The sequence below is a fragment of the Coregonus clupeaformis genome, chromosome 40, assembly GCF_020615455.1.
Source record: "Coregonus clupeaformis isolate EN_2021a chromosome 40, ASM2061545v1, whole genome shotgun sequence".
NCBI classification, from domain to species: Eukaryota; Metazoa; Chordata; class Actinopteri; order Salmoniformes; family Salmonidae; genus Coregonus; species Coregonus clupeaformis.
In genome coordinates, this window is record NC_059231.1 from 29,855,937 (window position 1) to 29,881,259 (window position 25,323).

General features: G+C 43.1%; 1 protein-coding gene across 1 annotated transcript; it reads right to left on the reverse strand.

Moving 5' to 3' along the window:
- Positions 1 to 21,105: 21,105 nt before the first annotated feature.
- On the reverse strand, positions 21,106 to 25,323 carry LOC121551128 (zinc finger protein ZIC 2). The gene is made up of 3 exons (XM_041863684.2): positions 23,796 to 25,323; positions 22,315 to 22,478; positions 21,106 to 22,145 (listed from the first exon to the last, which is right to left on the reverse strand). The coding sequence occupies exons 1-3, from the start codon at positions 24,769 to 24,771 to the stop codon at positions 21,951 to 21,953; spliced, it is 1,335 nt and encodes a 444-aa protein (XP_041719618.1). The 5' UTR covers positions 24,772 to 25,323; the 3' UTR covers positions 21,106 to 21,950.

Here is a 25,323-nt window from a genome sequence, read left to right on the forward strand (position 1 = left end):
AGCGTCTGCTAAATGGCATATTATTATTATTATTATTATTATAAATGCACACTCCCTCAAAACTTGAGACATCTATGGCATGATGTTATGTGACAAAACTGAAAATTGTATTTAGAGTGGCCTTTTACAGGTGCACCTGTGTAATGATCATGCGTTTTAATAATCTTCTTGATATGCCACACCTGTCAGGTGGATGGATTATGTTGGCAAAGGAGAAAAGCTCACTAACAGGGATGTAAACAAATTTGTGCACCAACTTTGAGAGAAATAAGCTTTCTGTGTGTACAAAAAATGTTGGAGATATTTTATTTCAGCTCACTAATCATGGGACCAACACTTTACATGTTGCTTTTACATTTATGTTCAGTGTATGAAATATGTAATATCTAAATAAGAGAATGAGTGAGTGTGGGGATGGGGGGCAGGGTGGAATGTGTGTATGGACGGGACGGGGGGTCTGTGTGTACTTGTTGTCGTGGGAGGGAGTTTGTGTGTGGGCGGGGGGTGGGGGTGTGTGTGTGTGTGTGTGTTTGCATGCGTACATGTGTGCATGTGTGTGGAAAGGGGGGTTTCTTGGTAAGTCTTTGTAAGCTTTGTTCTCATCAATAGACAAGAAAAGAGAGCTATCCAAAAAATGCCGGCAGCATTGAAGGTCCCCAAGAACACAGTGGCCTCCATCATTCTTAAAAGTTTGGAACCACCAAGACTCTTCCTAGAGCTGGCCGCTCGGCCAAACTTAGCAATCGGGGGACAAGGGTCTTGGTCAGGTGGGGTACAACATACCCACCTTCTACAGTTCAATATACCCACCTTGATCAGTTCCTTTTACTGTACATTGTACTGTAATGTGTGATGTATGGTAATGTCTGTCTGTCATTTTACGACTGTAAGATGAAAATAAAATTTCCTGACGGTTAATAAAGTATGCTTCTTTATTATCTGATACCTAGCTTTTGACCTGAAAACATTGTAGGAACATATATTAAAAGCTAATGCGTGCTTTCCTATAAATTAAATATATGTTTTGAGGAATTCTACGTTAAAAGCATTTCTGGCTTCTTATTATACAATTTCATGAAATGACCACCAGATAAATGCATTGGTGAAGAGACACAAAAACCAATCAAACCAGAACAATATCCATTCCATCTTATCAGCATCACTTTGGGCATCTGCCTCCAAGCTCCATCTATCTACCACAGGCCTGGAGGACTGGACATTGACATGTGTCAGGTGCCGATTGACTGCCAGTCGATGCGCTCACTGACCAGAAAGGTCTCGCACTGTCAGGGGACCACCGCAAAAAAATTAGCGCTCAAAGTCAATCAAATTAGCTCCTTCCAGCCCACTAACTCATGAACCAAGGGGCTGCAGCCAGAACTCCCATCCTAGGGAGCTGGTTATGTCTGTGGGGGGTAATCTAGGAGGGCACCCTATGGGGAAGGAAAAGGCTAGCAGAGCCTATACGTAGCATTGATGAACTCAGAGGAAATTAGCAGCCCTGTTGAATAGTCTTTGATTCAAGAAAAGCATCACTCTGGGAGTTTGTGAAGCGATGAAAAGTAAAAATGCTTTTAGTTTCATTTGGAAACAACTATGGTTTGTGATTTAAATGTTGTTATCCAACTTGGGGCTGCTGCTGTTTTGCATGTTAAACAGGCACAGGCAGACGTAGGTTGTTCCCCCCATTGTGTTTCTGTAGTCTCGCAGGTAATTGAATTATTCTGGTGAGGACCAGACAATAGAAATCATGTTAAGATCAGAGTATTGACTTACTGCATATGAGTCTGCATCACGGGGAATATTGCAGGGGTGTAACCATGTCCCGCTCCATTTGTGTATTATTGTGAGAACCTGTGGAGGACAGATGCCTTGTTAATGTTTTGGGGTTTTCAGACTCTTTAAGATATCAGATAGACAACACACATTGATGTCACATCACATCTTGAACAAAATCTTCAAAGCGAAAGGCAAAGCTTTCCTCCCATCTTCTATTTGAGAAGAGGGTGGGTGCCAGAGTTTGTCTGTAAAAGATATCATCAAATCAATAAACAGATTTTTCTTCAAGAAATAAGTAGGCGACAGATCTTTGAAGGGTTTTTGAGTGGAGTGGGAGGGGGCGGGTGGTAGGGGGACATATCTCCAGTCCATCTTGTGTCAAGTCATATAAAAATCTATTTAGAAGTTTTTGTTTCCCTGATTATTGTTGATTATTATTGTTTTCAAAACGCAGACCTTAGCAACTTTCTCAAAGTTCCCCAAAAATCTCAGAGGGGGGAGATCAACAAAGCACAGCGGTGAAGGCTTGAATGCCAGTTAGCAGATACAGAGGGAGTTTCAACAAATGGTTTATGAGATTGTCGTTACATCTAACAGGTTGTTATTGACAAGCGCCACATTTCTGTCTTAGCTGAATGAGGGTTTATTTCAGTCGTGCCAAATGCCAATCAAGTACGATTTGATCATTAGTCCATATCTCTATTGTTCATCTGCCAACTCTGTATTTTGTATCAGTTTCTTATTTATATTGATAGTAAAAAATCTAAGTGGCATTTGGGAAATAGAGGTACTTGTTTTTGTAAAAATATATAACCACCCCAAAATAATTTATAACAATACTCAAATATATACAAATAAAAAATAAAAATTACCTACACTCATGGAATTGAATACATCAAAATGGCCACCACCACTAACATCCCTACAAAACACAGAGCAACCAGAGACCACAGTCACCTCACTGCTCCCTGTTCCTGGAGCCAAAATGCTTCTGTGTTTGAAGATCAAAGACGCTGAAGTGAAACGCCATGTTTACAGGTTCTGGGAAATTCAAAAATTCCTCAGATCTGTGTGCATGTTTAGGGTTTGTCTGCGAGGGGGTAAGAGGGGTTGTATGTGGTGTGTGTGTGTGTGTGTGTGTGTGTGGGGGGGGGGGTTACCTGTCCCGGGTATCCTAGTGGAGAGATAAACCCCTGCCATTAATAAGTAGTGGTATGATAGAGTCAGGAACATCAAAATCATTCCTGATGTGTTGATAGATGAGCAGTACTCTTTGATACCCCACAGGCTCATGTCCAGAAGGGGCATGGCTTCCTAACAGAAGCCCTGTTTATACCTGGTTCTAACAAGCAGCCTTTGTACTGATGTTGTTCACATTCTGATTGTGGGCACATTTTTAGACGAGTATAGACTATTAAAAGACGCATTGTGATCTGATTGTGATCAGATCTTATATGTGTAAACAGACAAGATCAGCTCAAGATCAGGAAAAGATCAGGACGAAGGACGCATGTTAAAGGCAGGTATATACAGGACTAAAGAGAGAGAGAATGGCCCTGAAAGTACCTCATATTCAGAGCACATTTGCCATCATGGCAATGAAGAATAATTGGCAAGGTCTTGTGTTGGGAGTCATAACAGGCACCAGACCGCAAATGAGCCAGTGGTTGAAAAAACGCAGAGCTGTGTGAGCGGGGTAAGTCAGAATTCTTCTTCTGGCACTTTGGTTAGAGGACCCATAACAAAAAGCCCACCTCAATCCACTTCGAGTGTGCCATTTTACTCTGTGTTTCTCTCCTTCCACGAGAGGAGCGGCCATGCTAGGACGAGAAGAGCGGTCATGCTAATGTTTGTGTCCAGTTGGAGGCGCCTGCGCCAGTTTCCATGCAGGAGTAGGGGGTTTGGTTTCTTTCTGCATCGTGCCAGGAGAAGTGACAGCCATTCCGGCTTATTCACAGAAACCGATTCATCTGTGTGAGAAAGGTGGCCGCTGAGCCAAGATGAAAGGACACGGGGCTGAGTTACACAGGAAGGCTGACTGTACATAGACGTTACAGTTTTTCGCAATTGCTAAAACAGTAAAACCCATTGGCTGAACAAAGTTCTCAGTTGCCTGGACTCATTTATCTAATTATGGAGTCTGTTGTCAATACCTTAAACTATTTCACATGGTAAAACACAATTTGCAGATCTCACTTAGACTTTTCAGCAAAACTCTAAACACATTCTCATTCTCAAAACACATTCTGCACTCTAATGCACATGTCATCCATACTGGTAAACACAAGTGGCAACAATGAAATACAAATAGAGAACACATGTCATTGATTGAACACAACCACTCAAAATTGATTTAACCTGTTTCAAATGATGCAACACAACCAATACAAGCCAGTTCAGAGAGCAAACAGGTTGTTGAAGGTGGGAAGGAGAAAGTCTGTGAATGGATAGAAGAAACAATGTGAGAGGACGAGGACGAGTGCGTATGCGAGGTGGGCGACGAGGAGGAAGAGGAGGAGGAGGGCAAGAAAGAGGAAGAGGAGGACGAAGAGGAAGACAAAGAGTGGAAATATCTGATGAAATTCGAGCAACAGTCATAGACCATGTTCTTGTCCATGGACTGACAATGAGGGAAGCAGGACTTAGAGTGCAACCCAATTTGAGCCGATTTTGTATGTCCACCATAGTTAGGACATTCAGAGAAGAGAACAGGTACAGTATACGACTGTATTTTTGTAATTGCAAATTTACTGTACTACACTATATGCAGCTGTTTCAATAGACATTTGTAAAGTTAATCACTGTATGTATTGTACTGCATGAATATGTTTTGTAACTGCACAACTACTTTTTGTAGAATTGCAAGGCTGCCACATGCAGGTGGAAGGACAGCTATATTCACTCGGGAGCAAGAGGCCGTTATAGTTGGCATGGTCCTTCAAGATAATGCAATACGAATCAGAGAAATCCAAGATCAAGTGATACAAGACAACACACACTTCCAGGGAATCAACAGTGTGAGCATTTCCACAATTGACCGTGTCCTCCATCGTAACAGGATGCGAATGAAACAAGTATACAGAGTACCTTCTAGAGCGCAACTCACCAAGGGTGAAATAACTGCGAGCTCAGTATGTGCAAGTAAGTGAACATTCAGAAACATTTACTGTAATCCAGATTGTCTACAGTACTAACACATACTATGTGAATGACATTACTCTTCAGTACATACAATGTATGTGAATCAGAAGTGCATACAGTAGGCCTAATTGTACTCTACAGTATAGCACTGTCTCTGTACGACTTACAAAATCCTACATACAGTATATTGTATTTCTACACAGACAGACAATATTTGACTTGGAATCCTTGGACAGACCCCATGAGTAAATATTTGTCGATGAAGCAGGCTTCAATCTAACAAAGAGGAGAAGGAACATGATTGAACAGCGGGCCATTGTTGAAGTCCCTGGTCAACGAGGTGGCAATGTCACAATCTGTGCTGCTATCAGCAACCATGGTGTTCTACATCACCATGTTACACTCGGGCCATATAACACCCAGCACCTTCTAAGATGTATTGCCAATCTAAGAGATATTTTATTTGACCAGCAGGTTCAAGAGCAGCAGGGTCAAGAGCTAAATGAGAATCCCATTCCCACCTATGTGATAGTGTGGGACAATGTCAGTTTCCACCGAGCTGCTCAGGTAAGGGAATGGTTTAACATCAATGGGCAGTTTATGAACTTGTACCTCCCTCCATACTCCCCTTTCCTGAATCCGATTGAGGAGTTTTTCTCCTCTTAGAGATGGAGAGTGTATGATAGACAACCCTACACCAGAGTAAATCTGCTGCAAGCCATGGATTTAGCCTGTGGTGATATAGGTGAGGAATCATGTCAGGGCTGGGTATGGCACACAAGAGTCTTCTTCCCCCGTTGCCTCAGGAGGGACAATATTGCTTGTGATGTCGACGAAGTGCTCTGGCCTGACCCAGCCCAAAGACAAGAAGAAGCACATTGATCACATGTTTACTCCTTAGATTTTTGTCCCTTTTAGTATTGTATACTGTAGTACAGTGCATTGTAGGCTGTATACTGTACAATTGACAAATTGTATGGCCCTGAACATTGTGCTTTCCATTTGTTAACAGTACTGACTGCTCAATAGATTTTTACTGGTTGCAGGTTCATATCAACAAAGAACAAGAATTACAGTATCACAGAGACAAAGGACAAATTTGTGAGATGCAGGGTACAGTACTGTAAAAATAGGGGTACAAGGAGGAGGAAGAACTGTTTTGAGGCGAATGTTTCATTTTGCCAGAGGAGTCAGAGGTTTTGTAAATAGTGCTTGAAGATTATGTTTTGTGTTTAATGTTTTCAGGAAATGGAGCAAGGTTTCAGAAATTGTGTTTTAGCAATTGAGAAAAACTGTAATATAAACATTACACAAGTCGAGAGAGAGAGAGAGGGAGAGGGAGAGAGAGAGAGAGAGAGAGAGAGAGAGAGAGAGAGAGAGAGAGAGAGAGAGAGAGAGAGAGAGAGAGAGAGAGAGAGAGAGAGAGAGTGAGAGAGAGAGATTGTACATAAGGTGCCAGAGAACCCTTAATTCATGGTAATACTTTTAATCAATTGGACAATAAATATACACATTCAACTGTGCCTAAAAGCTGTATAATGTATTCCAACAATTAATTGCTATAATTGCCTATGTGCCCATCAAGTAATGTAGGCCTACCGATGATTATATTAGGTGGAAATTGACTCCTAACACAATTGTCAACAATCTATCTATCTCTCTATTACATGCTAAACATTACTGAGTACAATACAGGCATGCAATGCAGCCCCCAGGTTTGGGTCTTGTTCTTTTGATAGTGTTGAGTGTAGTTAGGTCATTACAATTTTCCACCAATCACTACGATGCTCCAAACACCTCCACTCCTGATGTCGACTTGAGGATGACTAAGAGGACGGCTTCTATTCAGCAGGACGGCTTCTATTCTGTTGCACTGGTTCAGAAATGGTCCTTGCTATCCGGGATTCTTGGGACGCCCTACCCTATTGAAGTTGAAATGTAAAATGTTTAAGGAAAGGGTTTAGGTTATGGTTAGAGTTAGAGTTACAGTTAAGGTTAGGGTTAGGGTTAGGTAAAAGTTATGATTATGGTTATAGTTATGGGTAGGGGTAAAGGGTTAGGGTTAGGGTAGAAACGTCCAAAGGTTTCCGGATAGCACTAACCGTTTCGAAATCACACTGGCTATTTTGCATCTGTTAATTACACATGAGAAACAAAAATATGGAATATGTGATAATTAGTATATGATTAATGAATTTAGAAATTGAGAGAACGGTATTTCCTAACACTTCAATTTTGTAAATTAGGCTATGCATTTTATTCAACAATTGAATTCGTTAATTTTTGTTTAATAAGTGAGAAAACAGTATTGATGCATATCTTTGACACAGTCACAAATTTGAAATGTGTGTGATGAGGTGATGTTGAAGGAGTCAGGCGCAGGAGGGTAAATCACAGAATAACAGACTTTATTCCGCAAATACAAAGTTACGCTGTAATGCGTCATAAACACTCCAGTGCTCAAAACAGGTGCACTGGAAAATACACGGAGCTCCACCGAGCTTAACTATCCTCCACAATAAACAATCACACACAGAGACAAGGGGGCAGAGGGAATACTTATACAGGTACTGATGAGGGGATATGAACCAGGTGTGTGTAATAAACAAGACAAAACAAATGGAATGATGAGATGAGGAGCGGCAGTGGCTAGAAGGCCGGTGACGAAGCCTGCCCAAACAAGGAGAGGAGGCAGCTTCGGAGGAAGTCGTGACAGTTTATTCTCCTCAGGACTTTGAATATCCCCACAAACCACGGGCTCAGCTTCCGGCAGGGCAGGCGAAGGGGCAGATTCCGGGTCAAGAGCCAGACCCGATCACCCGGTACGAAGACCGGGGTCTCACTGCGGTGGCAGTAAGCGTTGGGCTTCTGGTGACGCACGGCGCATTGGAGGTGGACGTGAGCAGCGTTCCACGTCTCCTCCGTGCGCCAAAACCAGTCATCCACTGCAGGAGCCTCGGTCTGGCTCTGATGCCATGGTGCCAGAACCTGCTGAGAACCTGTCCCGTGTAGCTCAGTTGGTAGAGCATGGCGCTTGCAACGCCAGGGTTGTGGGTTCAATTCCCACGGGGGGCCAGTATAAAAAAAAAATATGTATGCACTCACTAACTGTAAGTTGCTCTGGATAAGAGCGTCTGCTAAATGACTAAAATGTAAATAACCTAAAACACATTGTGTTAGGTTAGTGGAGGAGTGGCGGAGAGAGTTCTGGGCATATTCGGCCCATGGCAACACTGACCACTCCCCCGGCCGTTCCTGGCAGTAGGACTGCAGGAACCTACCCACACACTGATTCACCCGTTCCACCTGCCCATTAGACTCTGGGTGAAAACCAGAGTTCAGGCTGACCGTGAACCCCAGACTTTCCATGAACGCCTTCCAGACCCTGGATGTGAACTGGGGACCCCGGTCAGACACTATGTCCTCTGGCACCCCGTAGTGCCGGAAGACGTGTGTAAACAGGGCCTCCACAGTATGCAGGGCCGTGGGGAGACCGGGCAGAGGAAGGAGGTGGCAGGCTTTGGAAAAGCGGTCCACAACAACCAGGATTGTGATGTTACCTTGAGAGAGGGGAAGATCAGTAAGGAAGTCAATACTCAAGTGGGACCATGGCTGTTGTGGAACTGGTAAGGGCTGTAACTTACCTACTGGGAGGTGCCTAGGTGCCTTACTCTGGGTGCACACCGAGCAGGAGGAGACATACACCCTCACGTCCTTAGCCAAGGTGGGCCACCAGTACTTTCCGGTCAGGCAGCGCACTGTACAACCAATATCTGGGTGACCAGAGGAGGGGGACGTGTGTGCCCAATAGATCAGACGGTCACGGACAAGAGCAGGCACGTACTGCTGCCCAGCTGGACACTGAGGTGGAGATGGCTCTGTGTGTAACACACATGTCCGCGTCCATCGCCCATACTACCGGCGCCACAATGCAGGAGGCTGGGAGTATGAGGGTGTTGTCTATGACCTCTCCTCTGGGTCGTACAGCCGTGACAGTGCGTCTGCCTTCACGTTCCTCGTACCCCGGATGTAAGATAGAGTGAAATCAAACCGGATGAAGAATAGGGCCCACCTGGCCTAGCGAGGGTTCAGCCTCCTCGCTGCCTGGATGTACTCCAGGATACGCTTGTCCGTCCAGACGAGGAAAGGGTGTTTCGCCCCCTCGAGCAGTGCCTCCATACGGTCATGGCTCGGACAACAGCCAACAGCTCCTGATCACCAACGCCGTAGTTCTGCTCCACTGGGCTGAGCTTCTTGGAGAAGAAGGCACAGGGGCAGAGCTTGGGTGGCGTGCCCGAGCGTTGAGATAAGACAGCGCCTATCCCTACCTCAGACGCATTCACCTCCACTATGAACGGTAGTGATGGATCAGGATGGACCAATACCGGGCTGAGGAGAACAGGACCCTCAGGTTACTGAAGGCCCTGTCAGCCTCAGCAGACCAGCAGAGCCGGGATGACCCACCCTTCAACAGTGATGTGATGGGAGCTGCGACCTTGCCAAACCCCGGATAAACCTCAGATAGTAGTTGGCAAAGCCAATAATGGACTGCACCTCCTTAACCGTGGTTGGAGTCGGCCAATTACGCACGGCTGAAATTGCGATCTCCCTCCATCTCCACACCTGAGGTGGTAATGCGGTATCCAAGGAAGGAGACAGACTATTGGAAAAACAGACACTTTTCTGCCTTGGCAGAAAGGTCATGTTCCAACAGTCGGGCCAGCACTTTGCGAACCAGGGACACATGCTCGGCGCGCGTAGCGGAATACACCAGAATGTCATCGATATACCACTACACCGCGACCAAGCATGTCCCAAAACACCTCATTTAAAAAGGACTGGAAGACGGATGGAGCATTCATCAAACCGTAAGGCATCACCAGGTATTTGTCATGCCCCGTGTTTGTGCTGAATGCTGTCTTTCACTCATCCCCCTCTCGGACAATCACCAGGTTGTACACACTCCGGAGACCTAATTTTGATAAGAAGCGTGCTCCATGCATTGACTCGATCACAGATGGAATGAGGCATAAAGGATAACTCTAATGTATAGTCCCCTTATTCAGTGTTCGGTAATCAATGCAATGGCGCAGACCTCCGTCTTTCTTCTTCTCAAAAAATTAACTTGAGGAGGCGGGCGAAGTGGAGGGACGTATGAACCCCTGGCGCAGGGACTCGGAGACGTACAGTGGGGAAAAAAAGTATTTAGTCAGCCACCAATTGTGCAAGTTCTCCCACTTAAAAAGATGAGAGAGGCCTGTAATTTTCATCATAGGTACACGTCAACTATGACAGACAAATTGAGAAAAAAAAATCCAGAAAATCACATTGTAGGATTTTTAATGAATTTATTTGCAAATTATGGTGGAAAATAAGTATTTTGTCAATAACAAAAGTTTCTCAATACTTTGTTATATACCCTTTGTTGGCAATGACACAGATCAAACGTTTTCTGTAAGTCTTCACAAGGTTTTCACACACTGTTGCTGGTATTTTGGCCCATTCCTCCATGCATATCTCCTCTAGAGCAGTGATGTTTTGGGGCTGTCGCTGGGCAACACGGACTTTCAACTCCCTCCAAAGATTTTCTATGGGGTTGAGATCTGGAGACTGGCTAAGCCACTCCAGGACCTTGAAATGCTTCTTACGAAGCCACTCCTTCGTTGCCCGGGTGGTGTGTTTGGGATCATTGTCATGCTGAAAGACCCAGCCACGTTTCATCTTCAATGCCCTTGCTGATGGAAGGAGGTTTTCACTCAAAATCTCACGATACATGGCCCCATTCATTCTTTCCTTTACACGGATCAGTCGTCCTGGTCCCTTTGCAGAAAAACAGCCCCAAAGCATGTTGTTTCCACCCCTATGCTTCACAGTAGGTATGGTGTTCTTTGGATGCAACTCAGCATTCTTTGTCCTCCAAACACGACGAGTTGAGTTTTTACCAAAAAGTTCTATTTTGGTTTCATCTGACCATATGACATTCTCCCAATCCTCTTCTGGATCATCCAAATGCACTCTAGCAAACTTCAGACGGGCCTGGACATGTACTGGCTTAAGCAGGGAGACACGTCTTGCACTGCAGGATTTGAGTCCCTGGCGGCGTAGTGTGTTACTGATGGTAGGCTTTGTTACTTTGGTCCCAGCTCTCTGCAGGTCATTCACTAGGTCCCCCCGTGTGGTTCTGGGATTTTTGCTCACCGTTCTTGTGATCATTTTGACCCCACGGGTGAGATCTTGCATGGAGCCCCAGATCGAGGGAGATTATCAGTGGTCTTGTATGTCTTCCATTTCCTAATAATTGCTCCCACAGTTGATTTCTTAAAACCAAGCTGCTTACCTATTGCAGATTCAGTCTTCCCAGCCTGGTGCAGGTCTACAATTTTGTTTCTGGTGTCCTTTGACAGCTCTTTGGTCTTGGCCATAGTGGAGTTTGGAGTGTGACTGTTTGAGGTTGTGGACAGGTGTCTTTTATACTGATAACAAGTTCAAACAGGTGCCATTAATACAGGTAACGAGTGGAGGACAGAGGAGCCTCTTAAAGAAGAAGTTACAGGTCTGTGAGAGCCAGAAATCTTGCTTGTTTGTAGGTGACCAAATACTTATTTTCCACCATAATTTGCAAATAAATTCATTAAAAATCCGACAATGTGATTTTCTGGATTTTTTTTCTCAATTTGTCTGTCATAGTTGACGTGTACCTATGATGAAAATTACAGGCCTCTCTCATCTTTTTAAGTGGGAGAACTTGCACAATTGGTGGCTGACTAAATACTTTTTTTCCCCACTGTATGTCTCCATAGTCTCCATTTCAGCCTGCGACAGGGGGTACACATTACTCCTGGGAGGCACAGCATCTACCCGGAGGTTTATCGCGCAATCCCCCGCCCGATGAGGTGGTAATTTGGTCGCCTGCATTTTGGAAAACGCGTGCGCCAAATCGAGGTATTTGGGGGGAATGCGCATGGTGGAGGTAGTGTCTGGACTTTCCAATGTGGTTGCACCAACGGAAACACCTAGACACCTACCTTGACACTTTCACGACCACCCCGTGAGAACCCTCTGCGGCCATGAAAAGTTGGGGTTGTGTAGTGCTAACCAGGGAAGACCTAACACAACAGTGTAATAAGGAGACTCAATAATAAAAAAAGTGACTTGCTCTCGATGTGTCTTGTGTGTAACCATAGTGACTGGTGCTGTAACCTCCCTTACAAACCCGGACCCTAATGGTCGACTGTCAAGTGCTCTGATGGGGAGTAGAATGGATAGGGGAACCAATGAAATGCCTAGACTATTTGCAAATTACCTGTCAATAAAGTTCCCAGCTGCACCTGAATCGTCCAGCGCCTTACACTGGTGAACTACCGTGTAATCAGGAAAGTGGATGGGTAGGGTATAGTGCGCAGCAGACGGCTCTGAATGAGTGTGGGTGTTCGATACCTGGGGTGACGCGAGAATGCCCTGCCTGCCGCCTCCAGACCCAAAAGAACGCAGACGGCAGCGTGCAGCGGAATGTCATCCCGTGCCACAAGAATGACACTGGCACTGTCGTCCTCTGCTCTCCTGGATTGCCACTCGACCCATTTCCATCATCTCGTGACCCGGGTTGGATCCGGGCAGGCCCCTTCCAGGACGTCCTCTAGAAGCCAGCAGGATGTCCAACCGGATGGCCATGTCCACCAGTTCATCGAAGGATAACATGGTGTCCTGGCAGGCTAGCTCCCTTCGGACGTGATCGATGAGGGCCCGCTCATTCCACCCGGACCCAGCCGCTAGAGTCTGAAACTCCAGGGCGAAGTCCTGCGCGGTCCTCGTCCCCTGTCTCAGGTGGACCAGCCGCTCGCCCGCCTCTCTACCTTCGGGCGGGTGGTCGAAGACTGCCCGTAAGAGGCTAGCGAACTGCCCGTAGTCCTCCAATGCGGATCCTCCTTCACTCCACACCGCGTTGGCCCTCTCCAGGGCTTTCCCCGAGAGACAGGAGACGAGGGCGGACACCTTCTCCCGCTCCGATGGAGTCGGGCTGACGGTTGTAAAGTAGAGGTCCAGCTGCAGGAGAAATCCCTGGCAGCGGGCAGCGGTCCCATCATACTCCCTTGGTCGGGATAGCTGAATCCCTCTGGGTGCTGGGGTGTGGGTGGCTGGATCCGGTCGCTCAGCTGGTCTCGAAGGATCGGGTCCTCTCCACTCCTGGCGTTGGACGACCTGGAGAACCCGATCCATTGCTTCTCCCAAGGTGGCTAGCATATCAGAATGTTCCCGGACCCGTGCCACGACTCCTGACATGTTCATTTCTCCTGCTGACTCCATGTCGTGTGTGTGATTCTGTGATGAGGTGATGTTGAAGGAGTCAGGCGCAGGAGGGTAAATCACAGAATAACAGGCTTTATTCCGCAAATACAAAGTTACGCAGTAATGCGTCATAAACACTCCAGTGTGCAAAACAGGCGCACTGGAAAATACAAGGCACACAGGAAAATATCCCGGTGATACAAAATACACAGAGCTCCACCAAGCTTCACTATCCTCCACAATAAACAATCACACACAAAGACAAGGGGGCAGAGGGAACACTTATACAGGTACTGATGAGGGGATATGAACCAGGTGTGTGTAATAAACAAGACAAAACAAATGGAATGATGAGATGAGGAGCGGCAGTGACTAGAAGGCCGGTGACGACGACCGCCGAAGCCTGCCCGAACAAGGAGAGGAGGCAGCTTGGGAGGAAGTCGTGACAATTTGCCACATCCTGAAGTGCATTTATAAGGCTACATGGTATATGAAAGAATATATTACTCAAACTTTGACTCATATAAGTGAGGGAAAAAGTGATTGGCTAGTCTGTTGAAATTGTGTTTCAGGAACATACCTGGGACGGAAAATACAGTATTTGTCATGGTAACAACAGGTAGCTTATAGGCCTATTATGGGGTGATGAAGGTTATCTGATGGCTGGGCATATTAGATATGGGTATATTTACAATGTGGATTCAAAAGATAGTTTACTGATTGATTTAAAAATAATTTCAACCATAAGAATACTTTTTTGTCAGTTATTAACTTTTATTCCTACACAGTTAGCACATAATAATCTGAGAACCATAGGTGGAAGGTCGTTTGGAAGACTGTTACTGTAAAACAGCAAGTGAGAGACACAAGGGTAAATTGACTTATAAATACTCCCCTAAGTTTATGCCCATTGGTCCAGAGAAAGGAATGTGATAATTGCACTAGTGAGCCCATAGGTTAATCAGCAAGCGGGTGACATTTCCTTAGTGTGCTGTACTCATAGGCTGAAGTTAATAAGTGAATAATGATCCTCACGCTTGCTTATTGTAAAGGAGGAGGAGACGTGACGCTATACTGACGAGGTAACATTGTAAACTACCATACGAATACCAGCTATGCCCATGAGATAGGAAGCGATGTGAATATATTATGCTTACTGAATAGAAATACAAGTGACACCCATTCAGACCAGCCTTACTGATTAAACTTTTGTAAATTACATTACTTCAGCATTACGTTTCCTACAGGTTTACTAATGGTTTTATTTAAAGTCATGTTCTCAAATTGTTCCGACATCGTTAAGAAACAATGTTCTTCTGTGGGAATTTCAGTACTTTAACAGAACATTCCACACAAGTTCTGATGTGGTTCTATTAAAAATGATCTGACTTCAGCTATGTTCTCAGAACGTTCAGAGAATGTATGGTTCTCTTTTATGTCAATTCTTGGCAATATTCTGGGAATGTAAAAAAAAGATGGAATTCCAGACATTACCATAATATTACAAGAAAACTTTAGTAAAGTTCAGAAAACATTCTAAGAATGTTATTTAAAAACATATACATTTCTTTCGCAGTGTCAACAAAACTCTCTCTATCCTCTATCATGTTTAATGTGTTCAGGTGTGCTGGCCGCGCCCACTAAATGGCCACACCTGATCTTAATGAGTGCTTGTTTCCTTGGGGTCTGTTTGAATAGATTAAAATTAACAGCATTGTATGTGTAAAAAAAACAGTGCAGTGGACTAATTCCAGAGATAGAGAACAGAAAATCATAGGTTTCAATCTCACTGATGCCATGTCACAATAATAATAATAATAATAATAATAATAATAATAATAATAATAATAATATAATAATAATAATAATAATAATAATAATAATAATAAATGCATTATTAATGCCTAAGCAAATTAATTTCAATGTGTCCTACTATATTTGTGCTTGGAGTTCAAAAAAGTTAACCAAAATAAGATGGAAATGTTATTAAAAGTCATATTGAAACATTCAGTATGTCCCGTGTAGCTCAGTTGGTAGAGCATGGCACTTGCAACGCCAGGGTTATGGGTTCGATTCCCATGGGGGACCAGTATAAAATGTATGCACTCACTAACTGTAAGTCGCTCTTGATAAGAGCGTCTGCTAAAATGTAAATTCAGTGAATGTTTTTAGGAAGTTATTTATAAACCTCCAAACAACCTTTACATAGAGTGTTAAGAAAATGTTCAATAATAACCACTAAATTTAGAGAATATTCTCAGAATGTTCTTTAATTACCTTCAAATAACCTATAATTTCTGTTCTCATAACGTTAATAAAACCTCCCAAGAAAACGTTCAGTGAACCAAAGTAAAATGTTCTCAGAACCACCCTGCAACATTAATGTCAACAGAACAGGAACATTTTTCACTTATCTTCTCAGGATGTTTAAAAAACGTTCAGTTTTACCGGTCAGGAAACTTATCGCTTCGTTCCCACAACCAATGTGAAACCAAAAATATACATTCCCAGAACTTCCAAGGAACCAAATGTGCTAGCTGGGTACGGTTTGATATTTTTATTTGTCTATAGGCTAAACTAGTTGCCAATCAAATTAAAGATAAGAACTGAGATGTATAGGCTAATACCTTCGAGGCTTCCTTATAACTTCCACATATGGTAAAGAAACAACTTGTCAGGGAATTAGGCTTTTGCATTCGTTTTACCCCAAAAAATCTACCAATAATGAACAAACTGTAAAATACAACGTGATTTACAGATAAAACAGCCCATGATCTTTCTTTAACACAAAACGTAATGCCCTAAAAGTCACTTTTTCTCTATTGGTTGTTGTTATTACCATTCGAATCAACACAAGGTTATGTAGTCCTACATTTCGGACAAAATGGTCATGAACTTGAACTAAGCATATAGCATGTATTTCGTTTGATACACTAATCTCAGCATTTATGGTCATATGGGTGTTATAAGCATATAGGCCAATGAGTTCACAAAAAAATTAGAAATCTAATTAAATCCAAAAACCAACTGAATCTATGATTGTAGTTGGCTAGATAAATGCAAATATGTAAATATATGGCTCAAAGCAGCGCTTGGGCAATGCCGACTGTCACCGTCTAAAAATAGGGCTGTTGAAATGTTGGCATGGTGCGTATGGCGAAGATTGACGATGATTGCCACACTATAACCATGAGTTACATTTTAAGTAAATTGTGTCCGGTTCATTCATAAATGTACAGGATATTTGGTTTAGAACACCGCTCCGCAGGGAGAGCCAAAATTAGCATATCTTATATGTTTGTGCCACAAAATTATGTTTAGCCTATTATTTACTGTCATATTGCAAAGATTGTGATAGCCCTATAGTCATTTAAAATTCTTTCCTCGGTTTTAATGTTTTGATTCTTGCGTAATTATTGGCATTCAATCCAAAATAGAATGAAATACATAATTTGAAATTGAATGCCTATCTATTTTCAAATTCGTTGGCGTATCATCCTAAATTGTAGGCTAACTTCCAAATTCTAGATGCAAATTGTTGTGGGTGTTATGCACATTTAATTTTAAGGATTACCCAACTTTTTAATATCTCAATGCAGGCAGTTCTGAAATAAACGAATGAGGAGTGTTTAGCCTTATGTTTTGTGAACTATTTTCAAGGTGCTTCTGTAAACCATAAAGATTTAAGAAGTGAAATAGAAAAAAATATACCTAATTTAATTGTCGTTACCATATTTAGTTATGACAAACCAAGACGTGGTGGTTGGTAACCTATCCAGTGGATAGTGTGAATCATATCCATTCACTATGGACCTAAAAGTAATACATTGAGTTAATTCCGTTAGAAGCCCGACAAACAGTCGAAGCGTTTCTAATGTATTTGGGACAGAATTACATTTAAATAAAAATAAAAAGTCGTGGGATTTCATTGGACATTTAGCCTACACAAGATATATTGTTGTGTGCGTGTGTGTGCCTGTGTGTCTGTGTGTGTGCGTGCGTGTGTGTGTGTGTGTGTGATAGAGAGAGAGAGAGAGAGAGAGAGAGAGAGAGAGAGAGAGAGAGAGAGAGAGAGAGAGAGAGAGAGAGAGAGAGAGAGAGAGAGAGAGAGAGAGAGAGAGAGAAAGGCCATCAAAAGGATCATACATTTCGACATCCCTGGCTAAAAATACTACTAGTTACAGAACCCATTGCCCTCTTATGGTCAACAACTGCTTATGGTTGTAAGGTCTGGGCTAGGCCGGTAACCCGTGTTACAAGTCAGTATTCAATGTCCATCCATGTCCGATTATGAAGTGGAAACCGGCCACTAGGGGCAATATTGAGCACTGTTACCTCCAAGCATGTTTCAGTGTTAAGGACGGGGATGGCGGTTGGGCACAAGCATATGCATCTGATTCCATGTTGCATGTTCGAATCCAGCTATTAAAAAATGCAAATATGCAATAGCCCAATGAACATTTAGGCTCCTGAGCGATCAGTGGAGGCTGCTTAGGGGAGGACGGCTCATAATAATGACTGGAACGGAGCAAATGGAATGGCATCAAACACATGGAAACCATGAGTTTGATGTATTTGATAACATTCCACAAATTCCGCTCTAGCCATTACCACGAGCCCATCCTCCCCAATGAAGGTGCTACCAACCTCCTGTGTGAGTGATGTCCCAGAATAAAGCATTCATTTTTATCATAAACCTAATGCCATTCCACTATAGCATATTTTGTTTTTGTTTATGTTTTACTTAACTGATTACATCAATATGAAATTCATGGTTTGATTTCTGCTCCGCCCATCCTTCTTGACTGTACCTGGAGCTGAGGCACGAGCGAATGCATGAACATAATTCTTACAACAAGCACCCTCCCACCCACGCACACACACTCCCATCCACATGTGCTATACCATCCCCTTTCTCACTTCCATACGCATGCACACCCACCCACACAAACACACGTCACACAAACACAAACACACACACACACATGCACACAACTCCTCCCCACACTTGAGTATATGAATTGTGTATCTGCCCCTTGTCACTGAGAGCAACTGAATAAAATGAAATAAACAATCATATAGCCTAACCTATACATTTCAATAAATAGACTTATGTTGACTTCAACTGCTCTCAATGTTCTATCAATGGTCTGTCTTCCTTTAGGGAAATTGTGTAGGCCTATTATTCTTTTTATTTGAAAATGTAGATTAGGCTACTTTGGGTCAAGTACTGAAGACGTTTACTCTAAACTCTGAATAAACGTGTTTATTGAATGTAGAAATTATGTTTAAAAAATGTATCACATTTAGGCTACATAATTAGCCTATACGCCTCAAACAAAGTACAGATTAGCCTATAGGGCAAGTGGTGCTCAAACGAAACCAAAACGTGTTTTCTCTCTATCAATAACACCTTAAAGCCAGGCTCTGAATCTCTAACTGTATGTGAGGGTGGCTGGGGGGGTGGTCTGGAGGCTGGAGAATTTAGCATTTTCAAACACCTGAAACAGCTTATTTCTGTAATCTAGAACCATAACCATGCTTAATTTATGTAAAAAAAAACATATGTATAGTTTTCTGCATATCTAAGCATACCTCTTGAGCTGTATGAATCCTCCTGACTGGTGGTTATTTTTATAAAGAAACTAGAAAAGCAAGCAATAACTAAATGTACTGAATAAGACACATTCCTTTCAATATTTTATCCAGATTTTAGCAGAGATGTAGAGAAGCATATTTAAAGTATACCAACCTTGCCAACAGGCATACCAGCTAAAATAATGAGACAAGCTCTATCTTGATTGATAGCTTGAAATGGCTTCTTGTAGCTAGTTATGAGGTTGGGAGATTGGGAACCTATCTGGGCTAGCTAAAACCAACTTTATAAGATTGCTAGGTGGCTAGTAATGTTTTTTTTTAACAGGACAAATCTAAGGGGGCACATGCCCCTGTGCCCCTTTCGGGCATTACACCTCTTCTCCCAGCTCATCCTTCTCCACCATAGATCAATATGAGAGTATCATGCGCTGAGGAAGAAGTGGCATCATCGAGCTGCCTGGAGATGACCTTTGACATTTCTTGCTCCCCACAGGTCATATCATCCTCCGCTAGAGAGGTCACAGCACCAGCCCAGCCAGTGAGAAATCCCGCACTTCCAGGTGCCATTAGCAAGTATTTACTCGAAATGTATCATTTAAATAGCTTTGGGAATCATTCGAAAAGCTTTATACGAAAAAATACGGTATGTTCACTCTGGACATTAGTTCACGCTATAGCCTATAGCCAGGCTATGTAAAAACATGTCTAAGACATCTGAACATTAAACTTTGATTAAATGAATGATTCAACTGAGCTGGAATGGGATAGGGAGAAACATTGTTGGATTGCCGAGATATGTATGCAGCCTTGTAGGTAAGTCAATGACGGTATAGCGTCTTGAATTCACATGGTCTCAGACTGAGAAAGCTGACTCAGTTACTCGCCACCTGCATCAACATGCACTGGTTTATCGCTCATGATATGGCATTACCAGATTTATTTCTTCTTCCTACCCTCACACATAACTCTATTGAATTTTCTACGGAGAAAAAAAACGGCTGTATAGTCAAAAACATAATACATGTTTAGGCTACTAGTAATGAATGACTGCAAATACACTGGGGGATGTCCAAAAAAATAACTTGCTTAGGCCTACACACACCATCGATAAAAGGGATGCAGTTTGGCAATGTGTTAAAACAGAGCCAGTTTTGATTATCAGGACCTGCCAGATGTTCTGTAACCAATAATCCCCTCTCACTGTCTTATTCACAGATAGAAGCAACCACTCAAATCGTCTCAAGTAGCCATACTCTCAACCTGTGTTGCCTAAACAATACAAACCACTCACTATTCCATAAAGCAACAGTCTCAGTCTGAGAAAGTATACCCAAGTGATTGAAATAAATCAATACAATTGTATAAATGATAAGGCCAAGTATGCATACACCTAACCATGTCTCCGCATACAGAAGGCTCGAGCCCCGCTCAGGACCGAGTCAAGTTCAACTTCACGGCTGCTCTGACTGAGAAACCCCCCTGTCTTCCCCAAAGTGCCCGGGTGAGGGAGGGGATGTTCTGCTGGGTTTTCGGGAGTACAGGGGTCTCTCTACCAAATGTAAAGCCTGTGCCAAAACGGTTAGAAGATACTGCCATTTAATAAATCTCAAATTGAAATGGTCTGAGTCATTGCCGGGTGTTAATTTTCTACATTATATTTCATTATTTGGATGCGTGGACAAACAAGCGATTCTATAAGCAGGAGTTAGGCTATAGGTTAGGCTTCATAACACGCGGGTTCGAGTAGCCTGATTTAGATAGCCTACTCTTTTTACTTTCAAGTAGACATACATTTTAGTTGAGTTTACAGTTTGGCCTTACATGCTTAAATAAACCTCAGCCACAATGTTTGTTTTGTGACAGGCGAGATGGTTATGCCTAGGCTACGCATACATCTTGCAACTTGTAATTTGGCCTGCCATGTTGACACTGTAAGCCACATTAACAGGAGTTGCAGACCATGTTCATCATGACTTATTCACGAGAGGTGGTGCTACACGAATCCAGAGCTGATGGGTTTTTAAGAGGGTAAACTCCAACGTTTGGGAAAGACCTAAGGGCATGAGTATTAATATCCAAAACAATACTTGTTTTACCACTGGAAGCAGAATATAATTTACATAGTGCAGATACACCCATATCCTTATAGCATGCATACTCTTGCTGACCAAATGTGAGTCTTAGCTTTATAGGTATATGAAAATGCTGATCTGAATTGACCCTCACAATAAACATATTTGGCACCAGTAGAGTTCCTATTAAAACAATTATGGGTATGAAGAAGACATCAAGAGAGGGAAATGTTTTTTAACACTTGCAACACTTTTTATTATATTTGTATGCAGTAAAATTCTTATCACAATAATGAAGAAAACACCTCTTTAACTTTGAACAAAAACACATAACAAAACAACTGCCCGTGTTTAGCTCATAATTGTACATATTTATAGTAAAGAAACATTCTTTATAAATATTGTTTCATCTGTAGCAAGTAAATACCATAATTTAATTACAAACTGATAAATAAGGCAGTCGATATTTACAAAAGGAAGGGGGTAAAGAAAAATCCAACGGCACAATGTTTATTTTCCTCACAATCTTCCAGATAGTAATTCACAATTCAAAACTTGCAAAGCACAAAACATCACAAGTTAAGTCCAGCAAACTAAAATATACATTCACAAGCAAAATATTGTGGTCTGTTTGAGTTAAGTGTTGATTTTGGCACTCTTTCCAGTTTATAGATGTTTAGTATAGTTACAATCAATTTGCCTTAGGATCACAATATTTAACATCATAATACAACTTCAATCGTAATATGTGCACTAAAAGTCCAGTTAGAGAAATAGCTACCATTGAAGGAACATCTACGCTATACACTAAAGACTGACAAAATCTATCACAACCAATGGGAAAGAGGACGTGTAATAATTATTTACAAATATATTGAATACACCTTAAACATATCACATATTATCTTCTGTTGGTTAAGTGAGTTTTCTTCCCTGGTGGTTTTGAATCGCTTTTTATGATTTTGAAGCGTTCATAGTAGCGTATTCGTGCTCTCCTTGGTGCACGAGTGTCCGATTCTCCTGCGCTGGTTGGGGTTCTGAGCAATGGTTCTGCGTTCACTTTTCGGTTCTGTCCTAAACATACCATTCACTGAAATTGGACGATAGGCTGCTGTGACCGTTGTGGTTGTTGTGGACTGCGGGGGACAGATTGTTGTTGCTTTGGGTCTCGGTGGTGGGGGAGACGAGGCCGGGCGGTGTGGAGGATTCATAACCAGAACTGGCTGCAGGCGAGGAGTCGGACGCTGGTGGGGGGGCGGCTTCATGGACCTGGAGAAAAGTGCAGATAAAATGAGTTTATGATATCATGATGGGCAAATTGTGAAGTATGACTTCAAAGTGCTTCAAGAATGGTGAGGAACGTAACATAAACAACAGACGTAAACAACCCTTACATGCTACTATCAGCTGGAAAGTGAAAGATTGAAAGTCCATTTACCTTCATGTGTTTTCGTAGAGAGCTGGGATGTGTGTAGGACTTGTCACACATCTTGCAAAGATATGGTTTGTCTGACGTGTGAACGTGCATGTGCTTCTTTCGGTCGCTGCTGTTGGCAAACCGCCTGTCGCAGCCTTCAAACTCACACTGGAATGGTTTCTCTCCTACAGAAAAACAAGGATAAAACAGACACGTTAGATTCAGTTCAGCAAAAGCCTACAAAACGACTATGCCGAATACTATAGGAGTTGGATTCAATAACATGGCCTTTCAACGAGGAGTAACGGGTTAAGTCATAGCGTTCTTCATAGTTAGTGAATGCGGTTATGTTCACTCAAATGCCTTCCATTCAGTTAAATCTCAATTGTAGCACAAACTTAATTTAAAGATATTAACTATGTTCGTGGGAGCGGAGGTTTTCTGTTTTATGCAGGGAATGGTGCGTTTTAAGAAATAGTTAATCATTTAGGCCTATGGGAAGCCTATTTGTTTTGAATCACAGCAATTTAATGTAAGTAACCTAGTAGGCTAAGTAAAAATAGGCCTATATTTGAATATGTATTTCATAGACTACTTAATTTCAATATATGTCAGGGCTCTGAAATGCAAAATTGATATAAAAAACGCAAACATCCCATGTGGGGCAATAGCCTTTGGTGCAGAAGGCGCGCCATTTGCTTGGAAACAATAACAAAACTAATTAGCACCTGACCAATTCCATGGCTGTATAGCACAACCAAATCCCCCCAGAAAATATTCCAAAACTACTACCAATGGAATGCGTGAGAAAACAAAATAGGCCATTACACACATTCAAACACTTGCATGTTCATGAAGAGTGAATTCGCTATACAATTTCCAAAAAACAAAAAGCCAAACAATATTTCTCAAAGGACAAACTAAAATACATCGATTTGTGAAAAAGAGGTGAGGCATTCCGGATATAATCCTAAAAGCTCAGTCTTGCATAAACATTAAACCGGTTGATGAGATGTACTACTATTCGGCTCACGCCATGCGCTGCGCTGCGAGCCAGAAGCCCTCGCCTCGCCTTTGACCCATTTTTAAGTTTATGAACCATAAAACCTCGACAGCATATTACATAATTTAGCACATTGTTGCAAAACATTGCATTTCTCCAGAACTGGACGAACGCTAATCCTTTCCAGACCCGTCAGCTATGTGTTTTATTTTAGAGTTCAGTTCGCACGTTAGGCTAGTAGCTTTTCTTTTGTACTTTGACCGTAGGTGTGAATGTCTACCTTGGCAGTCTAAAAATACCTTATCGACTGATAATCTTGGATGTTTTGGCAACGAGAAAAATGAGATTTCTGCAGGCTATACAATTGGCTAAGATGAAATAAAGCATGGCGCATTGGCACAGCGAATTCTTAAATGTGCGGTGTACTTTTACGAAACGAAAAAAGTGCTCGAGAGATGAGAAACATTTGGGTAAAATGCTATAAATATTGTATAATTACCTGTATGTGTGCGCTTGTGAATCTTCAAGTTTTCCGACCGTGCGAAGACCTTGCCACATCCAGGGAAGGGGCAGGGGAAGGGTTTCTCTCCCGTGTGGACCCGAATGTGATTCACCAGTTTGTATTTTGCCTTAAACGGTTTGCTCTCGCGTGGGCACTCTTCCCAAAAGCAGATGTGGTTGCTCTGCTCCGGTCCTCCGACGTGCTCCACCGAGACGTGCGTGACCAGCTCGTGCATGGTGCTGAAAGTTTTGTTGCAACTCTTCTTGGGGTTGCTTAGCTGCTCCTGGTCTATCCATTTACAGATGAGCTCCTGTTTGATGCACTGCTGCCGCATGTAGCGGAAAAAGGCACCGGGGTGGTGCTGGTGAGCTCCCATGTGCATACCCATGTTCATATTCATGCTGCTGTACTGGTTATGGAGCTGGGCGGCCGAATAAGGATCGGTCCTTGGGCTGGAGACCTGGTGGTACTGGTCGGAACGGCCGAAAACCTCCCCTGGTAGTCCAAGACGCATTTGCCCGTTGAGCACATTCGGGGATCCGTGGGACCCATGCTGGTCGTGAATCCCGGGGAACAGAATGTGGCCTTGACTGTCTGTGTGGGAGTGATGGAGAGACCCCGTAGTGGGGCCGAAAATAGCGTGCTGACTGCTTGCGGGAGAGGATTCTCCGAAGCCACGGCTGCGAAAAAGAAAGTCCCTGGTGGAGTTGAACGGGGAACTCGCGTACGAGGTGACATGGGCGGCGTGCGCACCCAAAGCTGCTGTGGGGTAGCCGGGCGCCTGGGAGGTGAAGGCTGAGCTCTGTCCTGGAGAAAGATCATGGTTCAGTTTAAACGCACCCATGTGTGCCGAGTCGACGAAGCTATTTTGTGCTAAACTCAAGTCTCTCTCCTGCATCTCGCTCGCTGTGTGATGCCTGGCAAACGTGCCAACTCCCAGTCCGGGGAACTGGTGACCTGCATCCAGTAACATGGTTTCTCAAAGCGAATTTCGTTCGAATCAGCTTGTGTACAACAATTTTTGGGGGGAAAAATACAATTCAATATTCTATTCGGTTAGGGTTATTCACAACTTCCATGCATGGTAACACCATATCAGGCAAAGTTCAAAGCGATGATCCGCTCGTAAGGGGGAAAAACCTAAACAAAAACGTCTATATTCACTGGTAGTTAACTTGTTACTAAAAATCCCCATGAAACGAAGAGATTCCTTTGCGTTTTTCGTCTGGAAACTGTGATTGTTGATTGCGTTTAAACACACAGGAAGAATGGAATAATTATCTTACTAGGTGTCCTCGCATGGAGAGAGAGCGGGTTGTTGCAGCATCTCGGAATGTTGTTCGGACTGGTGTGTTTATTTCTTTCTTTCTGTGTTTATCGCGGAGGGTCCCTCTTTCTCCGTGGACTGGCACTAGCTCCTCTTACGCCCCCTTTAACTGAAGCCTGGACATTCATTCCAAGCAGTCTCATTGGCCACTTCGTCTCATCAATCCCAAGTGCCCCTCCAATAGCAGGTACCGCTTTG

What these genes read in the sequence shown, in the direction of transcription:
- LOC121551128 (XM_041863684.2), bottom strand. Translation starts at nt 24,771, where the DNA reads ATGTTACTGGATGCAGGTCACCAGTTCCCCGGACTGGGAGTTGGCACG. An exon ending in TCACAAGCGCACACATACAG is followed by an intron (nt 22,479 to 23,795) that starts GTAATTATACAA and finishes GTTTTTCTGTAG; the next exon opens with GAGAGAAACCATTCCAGTGT. An exon ending in CTCTACGAAAACACATGAAG is followed by an intron (nt 22,146 to 22,314) that starts GTAAATGGACTT and finishes ACTTTTCTCCAG; the next exon opens with GTCCATGAAGCCGCCCCCCC.